The following is a 16,554-nucleotide window of genomic DNA, read 5'->3' as shown; positions in this document are numbered from 1 at the left end:
TTCCTGGTGGGACTCCTTGCTTTTGTTGACATGTAACTAATCATACAATTCTCTTCCTTAACAGGACTGCAGATGGAGGAGGCTTGGAAGAAAAACACTACCTCTTCCTGAAGAGACTTTGTCAGGTGTTATGTGCACTGGGCAATCTTCTGTGTGCACTGCTGGTGAGCAAGTGTGCTCTGGAGAGCATGGGGCTGCTTGGGGGATCATTTACTTAGGAATCAGAAGCACTGCCACTTCACTGACGGTATTGATGAGGCATTGCTCTACCAGTTTTTTACATGATTCTATACAGTAAATCATCTTCAATAAAAAGGTGGGCGTGGATGCGTAGGTTGATGTTGTTGGGTTCTTTGATGTTTTTTTTTTTGTTGTTGTTGGTGGCAGTTTGCTTGTTTGTTGACATAGAATCTCACTATGTAGCCCTGGCTGGCCTGGGACTCACAATGTAGACCACGCTGGCCTCAGACTCACAGATCCACCTGCCTCTGCCTTTCAGAGCTGTGATTAAAGGTAACTGTAACCATACCTGGATTGGATGGGTATTTAACAGATTGAGTCACAAAATTATAAATAGAATAGGTCTGATGAAATAATCTTTTTTTTCTTCTTCCTTTTTTCTTAAAGACAGGGTTTCTGCATGTAATAGCTCTGGCTAATTTGGAACTTGCTATATAGACCTTGCTCTGTAGACCAGGCTAGCCTGAAACTCATAGATTCTTTTGCCTCTATCTACTGAGTGCTGGAATTAAAGGCATGTGCCACCACCACCCAGCTACTACTGTTTTCTTCTAGCCTTGGTTTTAAATTTCTGAGACAGTATCTCTTTGTAATTTAGTTTTTTTTTTTTTTTTTTTTTTTTGGTTTTTCGAGACAGGGTTTCTCTGCAGCTTTAGAGCCTGTCCTGGAGCTAGCTCTTGTAGACCAGGCTGGTCTCGAACTCACAGAAATCCGCCTGCCTCTGCCTCCCGAGTGCTGGAATTAAAGGCGTGCGCCACCACTGCCCGGCTTAGTCTATTTTTAAACTCAGCATACTTCTGCCTTGGCTCTCCTAGTGTTAAGGTAACAGGCGTGTACCAATACATCTAGTCTTCAAAATGTTATTTCTTTTATCTGTTTATTACTCATTCCCCCTACTTTCCCTGAGCCATCTTCCTTCAGCTGCTTCCTACTCAGTACCTTTAATGTGGTCTTTTTCTTCTTTAGGGCTTAGATGCTAATATACAAACACCAGTAAACTTTGGAAAGTACCTGGAATCTTTTCTTGCTTTCACAACCCATCCAAGTCAGGTAAAAAAACTTTATACAAATAACTTAACAAACTTTGTATGGTCAACTGACATTAAGTATTGTGTCGTGGAGTATTTCCTACGTGTGTGCAAATGTCCCTGGACCTAAGGAAGGATGGCTGGGGGTAAGAAGCACTGCTACACCAGCATGGCAGTGTGAGCTCAGTCCCTGAGACTAACAGTGACAGGAGAGAGAACCAGCTTCTGAAAGGCGGCCTCTGACCTCTGGCTGTAACACACAGAGCCACACACAATAATAAATAAATAAGTAAATAAATAATCAAACAAACAAACATTTTATGAAAGGATTATTGGCTCTGTTCCTCTAGCATGTCACTGTCTTGGTCACACAGGTGGCTTTCTGATTGCGCTCCATGAGATGGGTTGTTGCCCCGTTGATTTAAACAAGAAAAAATTTAAATCTAAGATTAGTGAGTTGTGTTACTTTGATTGATTACATTCGCTATGTGATCCTAGTGCCATCTGAACAGAGAAAGGGTTAAGTGACAGCCTTACCATGCTCCAAGGGTTCACACCTGACCCACCTGCCTCTGCATGTCATTATCCAGTCACCCATTGCTGATGTACTGCAGAAGTGATTGCAAAATGCAGAGATTTCCTCCTGAAAATGGTTGTTGATAAATGTTAGGCTGAGTAACAATCTTGGTCAAGGCATATCCAAACCCATAAGCTAAGCTGTATGGATTTTTGTTTTGGTTTAGTTTCTACGCTCTTCCACTCATATGACCTGGGGAGCCCTCTTCAGGCATGAGATTCTATCCCGTGATCCTTCGCTGTTAGCAATAATACCAAAATATCTTCGTGCATCCATGACCAACTTAGTTAAGGTAAGTAATGGTAATCCTAAATTGCAGAGTGTTGTTGAGCAGACATAGGACTTTGATTGGCATGACTGAGTCTCTTTAAATCCTCTTAAGAAAGTTTTCTTATTGAGGAAGGAAGCTGTTCAGAATGGTCCTAAGAAAAGAACAGGGCCATGAGCTAATCGCTGCTGAGGAATTAAAAGCAGATTTAGTAGACCGTTTTGGAAATGCAAGACAGAACCAGGTGGATTCTAAGATGGAATCATATCTAAGGATTGTTTCTGAAGGGCATGTGCAAGTTGGGAATGCATGTGAGGAATGAGGGTAGCAGCTATGATTGCTCCCCCTTCAAAGACTTGTTTATAGAAATTCTCAGATCTGCTAAGAACTGCAGCTGGAGGACCTCCCTTCTTATCTTACTTCCAGGGCCTTATACATGCTAGGCAAGATGCACACATACATACAAACACACCCTAGCCCTCATTGTAGATTGTAAAGTCATAGAGTGGGACTCTAGTTCCTCAAGAATTTATCTAACACATACTGTGTTCTAGTTTTATGGTACTTTTCTCTCTTTTTTTTTTTTTTTTTTTTTTTTTATGTTTTGGTTTGTTTTTTGAGACAGGGTCTCACTGTAACTCAGTCTGTCCTGGAAGCGCTGTGTAGCTAAAGCTATCCTTGAACTTGGAGATCATCTTGTCTTTTCTCAAATGCTGGGATTGTGGATGTGTGCCATCATACTCAGCTTGGTTGTGTAATATGATGAAACAAGCAATTGCTGATCCCTCAGCTTTATTTTATAAGGAATTAGTACTTCTTCTTGAGCTACGTTCATACTTGGATCTTAAACGAACCCTGGAAGTTGTTGTCCCTGAGGAATCTAGAAGAGCATATCGGCTGGCTGTGTTCTCCTTTAATTACTGTCTAGAGTGGAGCTGGAGAGCTGGCTGGATTTGGGGTAGTTGCTGTCATGCAAACCCTTAGTTCCTCTTAGGTGAATCATGAAGGACTTTGGTCACATACTCTTCAGTAGGTCCATTCTTTTCCCCAATTGTCTTTCTTATTCCAGATGGGCTTTCCTTCTAAGACAGACAGCCCCAGCTGTGAATATTCTCGGTTTGACTTTGATAGCGATGAGGACTTCAATGCTTTCTTCAATGGTAAGCTTCCTTCCAGCACTCTCAGAATGGCATTTTGTGCTGTGATTGTGGCTGTGACGCATCTTCAAACCTGGAAAACAGTCTGAAGTTCCAGATTCTTGCAGAAGGATGCTGCCACATTTCAACACTGTTCTATGCCCATGAATTGTATTTATCCCTTCCAGTACCCTTTTATGTTGAACTTTTTGAGAAATAAGGCTGTTCTCCACAGCAGCCAGACCATCTTTAATTGAATTCAAGAATCCTATAATGAGCCACTGTTGGATCTAGACCATGAATGTCAAACTAGTCCTCATAGCTGGATAAACGACTGGCTGTTGAGTACTGCATGCCAGGTGTGGATTCATGTTCTTCTCTTGTCAGCCTCCCGAGCCCAGCAAGGCGAAGTGCTAAGATGGGTGTGCCGCCTGGATACTAAGACCAGCTTCCAAATGGCCGCAGAGTGGCTCAAGTACCAGCTGTCGGCTCCTATTGACACGGGACCTGTGAACTGTTAGTTATTCTGCTTTTTGTCTTATTGCTAAATGTTAATGTTGTAGGAAAACTATGTATAGGAGAAAAGCCAGAGTTACATATCAGAGCAGTTTGCTAATACTGTTTAAAAAAAAAAAATCCCATTGACCACTGCCTACCTCCTTTCCCCTAGGTAATGTTTTCCTTTGATCACAGAGGAAAAAATAGATAATACTCGGTATGCAGCTGTTGTTTAGATTAGGGTGAAGCCACCATATCCCTGTAAGCTTTGTCTTTGTTTTTCTCTTCTAATAGAATCAACAGGTGTTGTTTTTAATGTTTACCTTCAGGGACACCATTAATCAAATGCTTTTCTAGACCTAACTTTTGCTTCAACCAAGTGCCAATATATAGTACTAGCCCTAAATTCGGAAAGAATCTCTGGTTAGTCCTAGCAGGACCATTTCAAGGACTTACCATATGAAGCACCTCAGAGCCTTTGGGCAGTCTCACTTTACGTGGAACCAAAATCCCTGCCCCCTATGCAAGCGCTGCAGCCAGTTCAACTTGTCTGTTCACCTTAATTCTCTTACTAGTGCTCTTGCCTTGTGGGCGGGATTAATCAAGCAGGAGAGGTGACATATAAGTGGAAAGTCATGCCAGGCGATGGTCACTAAGAGCACCAAATCACTAAGGATTTGAATTGTGAGCTTTGGCGTTCAGTTGTGAGTGTCTTGATTCCATTGTGAAGGTGAGGTGACTTGACTGTTGAAGGCAGCACTTGATGGAGGCTGTCAACCTGTTCGTCTCTGTCTGTGGCTTCTTCCTGGGTCATCTGGTTTGGCAGTCTCTGTCAACTTGGACCCTAGCACATTTCTCTAGATGTAGCCCTGAGAATTGCTGGGAGGCTATCGGATGTGAAGCAGCATTTTATAGCTTAAGTAATTTCTCTGTTGGAAAAATTGTTCTTTTCTTTCTGTTGTTGGTATTGGAGTGTGTGTCTGCGAGTACTTGCATATATATGTTTGGAACAAGGTCTCTTTGTGTAACCTAGGCTGACCTAGAACTTGCTGTGTAGCCTAAGCTGGTCTCAGATTCAACTGTCCTCATCCCCCAGTGCTTGAGTGCTAAGATTCCAATGCCCATCCATGCCCTCACTACTCCTAAACCGCAGGGGATACACTCAGGACCTTGTAAATAAATGCTAAACAAGAATGCTACCACTGAGCAACAGCCCTAGCTTGGAATAGTTTTTTTTTTTTTTCTTTTCTTGGTTTTTCGAGACAGTGTTTCTCTTTGTAGCCTTGGCTGTCCTAGAACTCACTCTGTAGACCAGGCTGGCCTCAAACTCACAGATCTGCCTGCCTGCCTCTGCCTCCCAAGTGCTGGGATTAAAGGTATGCACGCCCCCACCATCTGGCTGGAATAGTTCTTTATGATCTCAAATATTAATTATTTGGAGTCCCCTAGATTGCCATCTAACAAGGGTAGCAATTAATATTTTTCAGGTGCTTTGTAAGCCACACGTGTACTTACATGCACAGTCTCAGCAGACTGTTTGTGGAAACAGGTTGGGGAGCAGAGCAGCCTTCTCGCTCCTCACGTGTGAGAGCTGTCAGACCTCTGCGCTTTTTCCTCTGAATTTACCAAGTGCTCTTTGAGCCCCTGGCTGTGTCTCTGTGTTCTGCTATCCTACCACACTGATAAGTATCTGCATGTGTGTTTCAAAAGCGTGTTCTGCAGCTGGAGCCGGAGAGGGAGGCTACTGCTCCATCTTCTCGTCATCATTTGTGCAGTGGGAAGCTATGACTTTCTTTTTGGAAAGTGTGATCAACCATATGTTTCGAACAATAGACAAAGAAGTAAGTAACTTTCCTATGCTGACTGAATAATTTTTGATCTTTTGTAAGCTGGTAGATGGATAGGGAAACATGGATGTGCATCTTACAAAAGAGAAAACAGATTTCGAGAGGGTAAATACATACTCAGGTGCACACAAAATACATGGTAGAACAGAGACCAAGCTCAGCTGTGACTCTAAAGCCTGCAAATTTAGTGTCTATTTTGAGGGGATGGCTGCTTGAGCCTGTTAGTGCATGGGAGCCACATGGAGGCTGAACTGTAGCCAGGACGGTGACAGAAACAGGGATCATCCTAAGAGGTGCTCTTCATAAATCAGCATTCTCCACTGCGAGACTGCAGCATAAGATCTGGACTGGGTGCAGGGTAATATTGATAGTCGCCTGCTCGCCTTCAGTCAGAGCATTACCTTAGCTGTAAGTCATCAGATAGCCACATATGCTGTACTGTCCGTATTAGTTAAATTAAAATAATTAAACCACGGGTAGTTTGGGGTAGTTGCACCATGATGTGTTCTTGTTTAGCTGTGTAAACAAGCTCTTTCAAATTAGATCTCAGGGTGACTATTGTCATCTGCTTTTCAGTTTGAAATGAAGACACTCTTCAGTTTGGCCCATAACGTAGCAAAACCTACTTGGGTTCTGCATTTTTTTTCCAAGTTGTGTTTATTTACAGGTAGTGTTATACTCATTTAAAAGAGTAAATTCATTGCTGGGTGGTGGTGACACACACCTTTAATCCATGCACTCTGGAGGCAGAGGCAGGCAGGTCTCTGAGTTCAAGGCCAGCTTGGCTTACAAAGTAAGTTAAAGGACAGTCAGGGCCCTCAAACAGAAACCCTGGCCTAAGCGTAAGTCTGGTGCATCTGGTGCTGTAAAAACTTCCCTTACCAGTCAAGGGAGACAATCCTGCTGACTCCTTCCGTCCTCTTTAGTTCAGACACTTCAGTGGGCATATAAATATGGGGGGCCTGATCTTGCTTGGAAGCAGGAGATAGGCTTCTCGTGGTTTGATGATGTCTGTCTGGTTGCTGTGGCTGGATTTTATAGTGGGCCCTTCATTTTCCTCCTTCCCGTGTTGCTGATGATTTCATCTCGGATCTTGCACCTAACTTCTTAGCTATCGCTCAGCCCTGGGTTAAAGTTAATCTTGAGAGATAAGTATTTGGTGAATACGTGGTTGATAAGGTTTTATCTTCTTGTGAAGCCTTTAGTGTTTGTCCCAGGGTGTGTGTGTGTGTGTGTGTGTGTGTGTGTGTGTGTGTGTGTGTGCAGGTGACAACTTAGCCTGCCTCTGTTTGCTAGTGTGACAGTTTGCAGGCTGCCTGTTTTTTGCCTCCACGACAAATAGAAGCAGCTTAACACACACAGAGAGATAATAAAAATAAATCTTAAAAGAAAAATAGAGTTTGACCCAACAGATTTAGTCATTCCCCTAAAATCTCTTATTCAAATAAACTAATTAGAAAATTAAGCAAAAGGATTTATTTTACTTATTTACTTGAGACAGTGTATGGCTGTGCTGGCTGGCCTTGAACTTGTGGCAGTCCTGCCACAATTCTGCCTCTTCAGTCCTCAATTGCAGTGATCTCTATGATCTCTAGCTAAGGGTGTGTGTTTGTGTGTGTGTGTGTGTGTGTGTGTGTGTGTGTGTGTGTGTGTGTGTGTCTGGTGGGAATGATATATCCCTTCTGTGATGTAGTAACTTATGGAATTTTGGGTGGTTTTTTTTTTTTGTTTGTTTGTTTGGTTTTTTGTTTTTGGAGACAAGGTTTCTTTTTTATATGTAATTTTTAATTTTTATTTTATGTTTATCTGTGTTTTGCCTGCATGTGCGTCTGTGTGAGGATGTCAGAAGCCCAGGAACTGGAATTACAGACAAGTGTGAGCTGCAATGTGGGTGCTGGGAATTAAACCTGGGTCTGGAAGAACAGCTAGTGCTCTGAACCACTGAGCCATCTCTGCAGCCCCAACAGGATTTCTCTGTAGCCCTGGCTGTCCTGGAGCTCATGCTGTAGACCAGACTGTCCTCAAACTCACAGAGATATGACTGCCTTTGCCTCCCAAGTGCTGGGATTAAAGATGAAGGCATGCACCACCACTGCCCGGCAGAAATATTTTTAATAAAATGGGATAGTGATTTAGATTTTAATAGTTAAAAAGCAGTGTATAAACTGGGTATCATACTGCAGGCTTATAATCCCCGTTTCTTGGAAAGCTAAGGTAGAAGGACTACAAGTTCAAAGTCATCTTGGCCTTCAGACTGAGCTCAAGGCCAGCTTGGACAAACTTAAACTGTCTCAAGACACAAAGTAGGGGCAGAGGGGGAAGAACTGAGGCTTAGCTGGTGGTAGAGCATTGTCCTAGTCTCCATGAGGCTCTGGGTTCAATCCCAGCAAAATACAACACACCACTTGTGTGTGCGGTTGATTCGGACATGTATGCCAGCTGTATTGTATATTTACAGCCTCAGATCTAAGGAGAAGGAGAACGCAGTGCCTGTGGTGGTGGTGGTGGTCCTATTGACTTCTTTCTCCTGTCTGTCCCAGGAAGTCCCGGTGAGTGATGGGATAGAACTGCTGCAGATGGTTTTGAACTTTGAGATGAAGGATCCTCTCATCCTGTCCTGTGTCCTCACCAATGTTTCCGCACTCTTCCCATTTGTCACATACAAACCTGAGTTACTGCCCCACGTCTTCTCCAAGGTATAAGCCTTTCTTCTTTGCAAATTTTATTTTAAAACGTGAGTCACATTTTGTAACTGTTTGAAAGTATATGTTATAAATTGTTGAAGAGGCAGCCGTATGTGTTCATTTATTAGATGATTTTGCTTAGTGCTTCCTGTGGATCGGGCGCTATGCTAGTACCTTAGTGCTCAGGACCATTGTGGAGAAAGGCATCAACAGACGCTGCACCTACCCATGTGGTATTGCAGTGAATAAGCTTTCTTGCTAGGAAACAGAAAGGAGAGCTAAGGAAGGTTTCCAAGTGTGTTAGATTGGTGGTGGGAATTGTGAGAGGCTGGATAATTTTTCAGGTTTCTGATTCAGTGCATTTGAAGTTAATGTAAAGCGTTAAAATTAAGGTAGCTCCCAATACGGCGATTGGAGTTTAGATGTCTAAACTTCATACCAAGACTGTAAGTGTAAGATGCCTGGAGTGCTGCTTAAGAACACTTGCTGTACTTGCAAAGGCCAGAGTTCAGTTCCCAGCACCCACGTGGTTGCTCACAACCTCTGCTCCAGTGCCAGAGACCCTTTAGACGCTCTGCTGGTCTCAGTCACCAGGAAAGCATGTGATGTAGGCATACATGCAGACAAAACACTCACACATATAAAATAAATAAATGTAAAAAACAAAAAAGGCTAGACATTTAACCATGGGAGACGGTCTGCGCATACACCTGGGAGGGCCCAGCTCTAGCAGGGAGTGCAGCACCAGCGTCAGTGGAGCAGCAGTGCCCAGAGTAAGGAGCCCAGCCTGCCCATCCCAGGAGGAAGAGCCCCCTCGGGAGAGGAAGACCATGCTGTGCACATGCCAGCCGCACGAAGTTCACGGAGAGTTAGAGAAGTCCAGTGGGTTTCTGAGTTGCCCTCAGGCGAGTGGCCTTCTACTGTGGAGGCTGAGGTAACACCCTCACTGCTTCAGTGAAGGAGCGGAGGACCAGTCACAAAATGGACTCAGGTGGTCTGTCTCTTGTTTAAAGATAGAAAAGAGATATGTCCTTGGCCGATGGGTCTGAGAGTCCCCACCTTCTACTTTATAAATGTTGCAGAGGTCAAGATGGGGCTCTTGAGCCTCTTACAGAGATGTCTGAAAGAGTGGACTTCTGACGTCCATGACACCAGTGGGAAGGTCCTCCTGCTGCCTCCACTGGCACCAGATTGACGCCAAGAATACGCTTGCAGTGTTTGTTGGGAATCCATGTTCTTTTAAAAACACAGGAGTGAACATTTATTTTCTTTTCCCTGCAGCTATTTTCATCTGTTACTTTTGAAACTGTTGGAGAAAGTAAGGTAAGACCCTTTTTTTCTGTTTTATTTTGGGCTATTTCTTGAAGCAAGGTCTTACTGTGCATCTCAGGCTGGCCTTAAACTCAGCCTTCCTGCCTCTGCCTCTCAGTGCTAGGATTACTGGCATGTGCCGCCATGCCCAGCAGAGACGATTCGTTAAATTATAGGATTCTAACTTCTTGTAAGCTTAAGTGTGATACCTCATATTCATACTTAATCTTGGTTTTGTTTTTGTTTTTTTTTTTTTCTTTGGTGTATGGAGGGGTTAGCAAAACATGTAGTCATAAGGTGTTTTTCTGGAGGCATCTGGGGCAGATCTGAACACAGGTTTATGGAGATCATGAATCCACTGACTGTCACTGCTTTCCAGCTACATTAATGAGTTGTATTGATATTTCTGCATTTGGGGACTGTCTCTCTAGGCCCCCAGGACTCGTGCAGTGAGGAATGTGAGGAGACATGCTTGTTCTTCCATCAACAAGATGTGTCGGGACTACCCTGACCTTGTTCTGGTAAGTGCTGCACCCTGGCTGCATCACCACTGAGGCCTGTGTGGCTGGAGACCTTTTTGTAGATGGCTTGAGTTGGTGTGTTCTTCCTTTACCTAGGACCCTTCCTAATGCTATGGCCCTTTAATACAGTTCCCCATGTTGTGACCTCCAACCGTTAAATGATTTTCATGCTACTTCATAACTGTAATTTTGCTACTGTTATGAATCATAATGTAAATATTTGATATGTAGGACATCTGATACGTGATCCCCCAAGAGATCATGGCCCACAGGTTGAGAACCACTGACCTAGAGATACAGTTTAAAATTTAATTGAATTAGCCCCTCAAGGTGAATGGCTATTTTTTATGTGTGAATGAGTGAGTTTACTCCTATAAATGAACACACTCTTACTCTGTGATGTTTTCAATTCCTATTGCAAGTGGTTGTCTGATTTTTGAGAAAATCCAGATGCAGATTTTAGCAATTTTTGTGGAGGTTCTTTAAAAAGTTAACATTAGCCCACTTTAAAAAGTTACTTTGAAATTGCTTCTGAATGCATAGTAGCTGCTTCTGTGTATAGACAATAGATTGATTTTGATGAAGGTACAGTAACACTGATATAGAAAAGCACCAGGCACAACTGCCTTTGGCCTGTCTCCTTACTGTTCAGACAGACAGACATTATAACAAATTACACAGCCTGATCTCCAGAGACTGTCTTGGTTTTCTGGCATTCTTGAGTGGCCCATCTCTCTGAAAGTCAGGCCTTTTTTCTCTGTGTTATGCAGCCCAATTTTGACATGCTTTATAGCCATGTGAAACAGCTCCTCTCCAATGAGCTGCTCCTGACCCAGATGGAGAAGAGTGCCCTCATGGAAGCCCTGGTTCTCATTAGTAACCAATTTAAGAATTATGAGCGACAGAAGTTATTCTTAGAAGAGCTGATGGCACCAGTGGTCAACATCTGGCTTTCTGAAGAAATGTGCAGGTACAGATCTTGGGGACCACTAACCCTGACTGCACTTGAGTAGAACTGGTCTGTTTCCAAAGCTGTGCCAGACTGAGGGAGGGGTGTGAGGATGCGGGGCTGTGCCAGCATTAACATTTAATGTCCTGTCTGACAATGTGGCCTTGCTCGTGGAGGTTGGAGGGGGAAGCAGTGGGCAGAGACAGAGCACGGTCATAAGAGCACGTAAAGCCGTGTGGTGTGTGCCATGCAGCCTCAATACCTTTGGAGAAATAATCACAATGATTGACCTATGTTGTCCACATAGTAGAGAACCTATTTGTCAACTTCTTAATTTATGCAAGATAAATATGTAAAAAAATGCAGTGATATTTGGAAGTGGGGATATTAACATAAACTTTTAGATGGTAGCTTATAATTCATATGATTAAATTTCTCTCACTATAAAAACTGATGTTTGGTGTCTAACAGTCTGTTAGCTTTTAAATTTGGTTTCTTGAGATAGGGTCTTCTGTAACCACAGCTGGCCTTTAGAGAATAACCACAGGGCCCAGCATGACCTTCAACTGCTGATCCTCACTGTCTTCTTCCTTTCACGGGAAGATTACACACCAGGGAAGAAAGTCACGTTTTGGTATATCTGCTGTTAGCTCTTGCAGAGGAAATTGTCCTTCCTTAAAGTCATGATACAGGGAAGCTGTGGCGCATGCAGGCCTTCAGTCCATCCTGGGGAAGGGGGAGGCTAGAGAAGTGGCTCAGATATTAAAAGAGCACTTACTGCTCTTGGAGAGGCTCCATGTTCATCCATTTCCAAGCATCTACATGGTGTCTCACAACCACCTGTAACTCCAGTCCCAAGGAATCCAGTGCCTTTTCTGATCTCTGCAGTATCAGACACACTTGTACCCAGACATAGATGCAAACAAACACTCCAAGGAAAAAAACTGGCCTTTTGGGGTTTTTTTTGTTTTGTTTTGTTTTGTTTTTTGAATTATGATGTAGGAGCTGGAGGGATGGCTCAGTGGTTATGAGAGCTTACTGCTTTTCTAGACAACCAGAGTTCAGTGCTAAACACCAAAGTTGACTGTTCACAACTGTCTGTAACTAGCTCCAGGGACCCAGGGGCCTCTTTTGGCTTCCACCTGCACAAATCGGCAAACAGATATACACTTAGCTAAAAATAAAGTAAATCTGTGTCTTTAACAATAATCATGATGTGCTTTTCTTTCTCCCAACCTTCAGAGTGCTGACAGATATTGATGCCTTCATTGCCTATGTGGGTGCAGATCTGAAAGCCTGTGACCCAGCTGTGGAGGATCCTTGTGGTGCAAACCGTGCCAGAGTAAGACTGCTGGGAATGGGAAGTTGCACTGCCACAGGCAGGAGTAGGGTGTGGCCATTGACAAGTTCTCAGATTTGTTTTGTCTATGCTGGTGAGAAACCCAGGATTTCCTCCTGCCCTAAGCTTCTCCTTTCTTTTCTTCTTTAGTCTTGAATTCTTGAGTTAGTTCTCACAACAGAGCAGATGGTCTTTTCTATGAAGTCATTATTTTGGCTTTAAGGATTCCTAAGTAGCTCGGAAGACTGGAGGTGTAATGAGGAAGTAGGTCAGAACTTGGTCGCAGGGTGAGTCCTCCCTGCTATTGCTCTCTGGCATGTGAAGTCCTAAGTGATGGCCTGAGGCTTTCCAGTGCATTGGCACACAGATTAGCCTCTGTGGTGAAAGCCACAAGATCAGCCTGGCATGTGGGGTTGGGGGCTAGGGTGCAAGCTCTGGAGTCCCAGGTGGAAGGTCAAGTGGCCATTTAAACACCAATTTCAACACACTGGTAGGAGAGCTCATCCAAGGTACCATGAGAGGGTCATTAACCCTGGAAAGACGTCCTAATGAGAAGGAAGCTTCCAGAGCTACCAGGGCCCCAAGGTGACAATGAAAAGACCCCTCTTGAACTGGACCATAAAGAAAAGAAAGGAATCTTGCCGGGGTGGGAGACACAGGCTTCTTCCTCTCTCTGCCTCTCTTGCTGTGCTGTCACCATGAGTACATAATGCTTTGCCTCTCACTCCCTGCTGTTTCCCATTTTTCTCTGTAGATAACCTTTTGTGTGCATGGCATTCTCGGGGTTTTGAGACGAACTAGCTGGCCTTCCGACCTAGAAGAGGCCAGAGCTGGGGGGTTTTTGGTGGGTTACACACCTAGTGGAAATCCAATCTTCCGTAACCCCTGCACAGAGCAGATCCTGAGACTTCTTGACAATTTGCTTGCCCTTGTAAGGTGAGTCAGAATATTTTGTATTTATTTTAACCCCATGAATCTCAAAATTTTAATCTTTATATCTGATCATAGTGGTGATGCTGAGTTAGGTTCTGGTCCTTTTGAGAGAGGAGCTTTCTTTCTAAGACAGTTATCCCCTCTGTGGAAGGCGTACTCTAAATGTACACAATTGGAATAGTGCTTTCTGATTGTGTTTTCTTGTTGTTTTTGGTTTTGTTTTTAGAGACAGGTTTTCTCTGTGTATCTCTGGCTATCCTGGAACTCGCTCTGTAGTCCAGGCTGGCCTTGAACTCACAGATATCTGCTTGCCTTTGCCTCCTGAGTGCTAGGATTAAAGATATGTGCCACAACCACTCAGCTTATTTTCTCATTTTTAAAAATAGTGTTTGGGGTTTTGTTTTGTTTGTTGGCTTGCTGTCATTTTGATGGTACTGCTGGGACTGAACTGAGCCTTGTGTTCAAGGCAGCAGGATACCGCTGAGGTACCTCCTAACCCCTTTTTTCTGCCTCTTCATTGTGAATGCCTACTTTTAAGGTTATTTAAAATTTTACCAGTAAGGGAATGGCTTGTTGGGAATAGAATAGTTTATATTTCATTACAGAAATAGCTTATTTCTGTAATGTTAATCCACTAATGTGAATTTCTCACCAATGACTGAATACTTGTAGGCCAAACATCCACTGGCTCAACTAGCCACAGGAACGCAAGCTGTCTTTCCCCTTTGAGCTGTGCTTCACTGCGAGACCAGCAGAATTGGGGACCCCTCCAGTTTTCGAATTTTAACAAGATAATGGGGAGTTTTTCTTTTTTATTCATTTTTTATTGATATTTATTGAGCTCTACATTTTTCTCTGCTCCCCTCCCTGCCTATCCCCCCTCCTTTAACCCTCCCCTAAGGTCCCTATGTTCCCAATTTATTCAGGAGATCTTGTCTTTTTCTACTTTCTATTTCCCATGTAAATTAGATCTATGTAAGTCTCTCTTAGTATCCTTGTTGTCTAAGTTCTCTGGGATTGTGGTTTGTAGGCTGGCTTTCTTTGCTTTATATTTAAAAACTACTTATGAGTGAGTATATGTGATAATTGTCTTTCTGTGTCTGGGTTACCTCACTCAAAATAATGTTTTCTAGCTCCATCTATTTTCCTGCAAAATTGAATCTGTCATTATTTTCTGCTGTATAGTACTCCATTGTGTAAATGTACCACATTTTCCTTATCCATTCTTCGGTCAAGGGGCATTTAGGGTATTTCAGTGTTCTGGCTATGACAAACAAAGCTGCTATGAACATAGTTGAGCATATGTCCTTGTGGCACGATTGAGCATCCTTTGGATATATACCCAAAAGTGGTATTACTGGGTCTTGAGGAAGGTTGTTTCTTAATTTTCTGAGAAATCACCACACTGACACCCAAAGGGGTTGTAACCAGCTTGCATTCCCACCAGCAATGCAGAAGTGTTCCCTTTACCCCACAACCTCTCCAGCATAAGTTGTCATCAGTGTGTTTGATCTTGGCCATTCTTAAAGGTATAAGATGGAATCTCAGAATTGTTTTGATTTGCATTTCTCTGATGACTAAGGATGTTGAGCATTTCCTTATCACTCCAAAAAGGCAATAGTGGGAAACTGATTAGTGACTGACTGTTCAGTGATGTAATTAGTGTACAGGAGGTGTGTCCTGTCCATTGTTCTTGTCCCTTAGTAACAGTCATTTTGATGGGGAGCATGTTTGGATTTTGTTCCTCTAGAAGCTCTAGTGACTTTTGCCATGTCCGTGCTCCATACATAGAGACAGGAAATGAAAAGCTGGGCCCGATTACTCTGTGTCCTGTTCTTTGCACATGCAGTATCACTGGCATTTCTTTCATCCAGTACCGCTGAAAACTGGTAGTGTCCAGCACCATCTCAAGTCTGATAGGATTTGGTTTAAGCCACTCTGCTATCTCAGCATTTGCTGTGTGTTTTTAGGCCCTGGGGATTGTACACTGTGTTGTTAACGGCTTCAAGAATGCACATTTCTCTAGGGAATACTTAAAGGTTTGTTTTCTTTCTCCTACTATGAGTAATGTTGATGGGGGAATCTATTGGAAAGACTAACTATATGTTTCCATAACATCCTTACTTTTTTTCAGAACCCACAATACTTTATACACACCAGAAATGCTAGCCAAAATGGCAGAGCCTTTCACCAAAGTTCTGGATATACTTGAATCTGAAAAAACAGCAATATTAGGTAAGAAGGTTTTGCCTCCTTGCTGTGTTCATCCTAACCTCCTCTGTCCAACCACCTGTGCAGAAATGTATTTGTGGAGCTCCTGAAGGTCCTGAAAGAGCCTGTGCCATCAGTCTTCTTCATCTTGACTACGAGAGTCTTCTGAGCTACTTTTCCCCCAATTATCCCTGTCAAGGGATTTTTCTTTGGCCTGCCATCTCACAAAAAACAACATGGAGACAACTTATTAATTATGAAAGCTCAGCCTATAGCTTAGGCTTGTCCCAGTATCTCTTACAACTTAAATTAATCTATATTAATGGACGTTTTGTCTCGTGTGTTTTTACCTCTCTTCCATCTTGTACCTTTGGGAAATTGGTTATTGATGAACCAGTAGAAACTAACTATATCTGGTGCAAGAGGAGATACTTGGTTGGGAATATAGCTTAACTAGCATGTGCCTGGCCCTCGGTCTTGTCCCCATTTAGGAAAGGTTGGCACGGAGGGAAAGGACTAACACCTTCTCGCCGAGAACTCTTAGTATTCCTCCTAGACTGTATGGTCAGCTGCTTTGGAATACAGTACACATGTTTACAGACATAGACGTGTGGTTGTTGGCACTTTGAGAATGGCATGTTCCAGACCTTTTTTTTTTCTTTTTTGGTAGGATTGCCTCAGCCTCTCTTGGAAGTCAACGAACACCCTGTCTACAAAAGTACTTTGGAAAGAATGCAGCGTTTCTTTGGCATCCTCTATGAAAACTGGTAAGGACCTGGACCTATCTCTGCTATTCCGTGCTTCCTTGGTAGGAATGGCAACACAGAGACTTTGGATCAGAATTGTAGTGTAGAGGTGAGGTAAGGCAAGTTGGTAGCACCGTTAAGTCCACGGGAGCAACCTGCCTTCCTGCATTAGGTATTAATTGTTGCATGCACCTCACAGTCCTAGCCATGACTTCGGATTTATGCCCACTGTGTGTTTCTAGTGCATAATGATGAGGCTCAAGACT

At 43.2% G+C, this 16,554-nt stretch overlaps 1 protein-coding gene across 2 annotated transcripts in view; it reads left to right on the top strand.

Annotated features, from left to right (window-relative positions):
* The window catches only part of Xpo5 (exportin 5), a 39,795-nt gene that overhangs the window by 14,856 nt on the left and 8,385 nt on the right, over window positions 1-16,554 (top strand). For both annotated transcript variants that reach the window (XM_038341349.1, XM_038341348.2), the window contains exons 9-22: window positions 65-164; window positions 1,207-1,290; window positions 2,012-2,137; window positions 3,183-3,273; window positions 3,637-3,765; window positions 5,458-5,588; window positions 8,135-8,290; window positions 9,560-9,601; window positions 10,021-10,110; window positions 10,881-11,080; window positions 12,302-12,401; window positions 13,153-13,334; window positions 15,466-15,566; window positions 16,213-16,309. In XM_038341349.1, the coding sequence (XP_038197277.1) occupies window positions 65-164; window positions 1,207-1,290; window positions 2,012-2,137; window positions 3,183-3,273; window positions 3,637-3,765; window positions 5,458-5,588; window positions 8,135-8,290; window positions 9,560-9,601; window positions 10,021-10,110; window positions 10,881-11,080; window positions 12,302-12,401; window positions 13,153-13,334; window positions 15,466-15,566; window positions 16,213-16,309 (1,629 nt within the window). The remainder of the gene's footprint in view (window positions 1-64; window positions 165-1,206; window positions 1,291-2,011; window positions 2,138-3,182; window positions 3,274-3,636; window positions 3,766-5,457; window positions 5,589-8,134; window positions 8,291-9,559; window positions 9,602-10,020; window positions 10,111-10,880; window positions 11,081-12,301; window positions 12,402-13,152; window positions 13,335-15,465; window positions 15,567-16,212; window positions 16,310-16,554) is intronic.

This window comes from Arvicola amphibius, chromosome 9 (assembly GCF_903992535.2).
Source record: "Arvicola amphibius chromosome 9, mArvAmp1.2, whole genome shotgun sequence".
In the NCBI taxonomy this organism is placed as follows: Eukaryota; Metazoa; Chordata; class Mammalia; order Rodentia; family Cricetidae; genus Arvicola; species Arvicola amphibius.
Note: the sequence above shows the minus strand (reverse complement) of the source record. Positions and strands in the feature narration are given on the sequence as shown.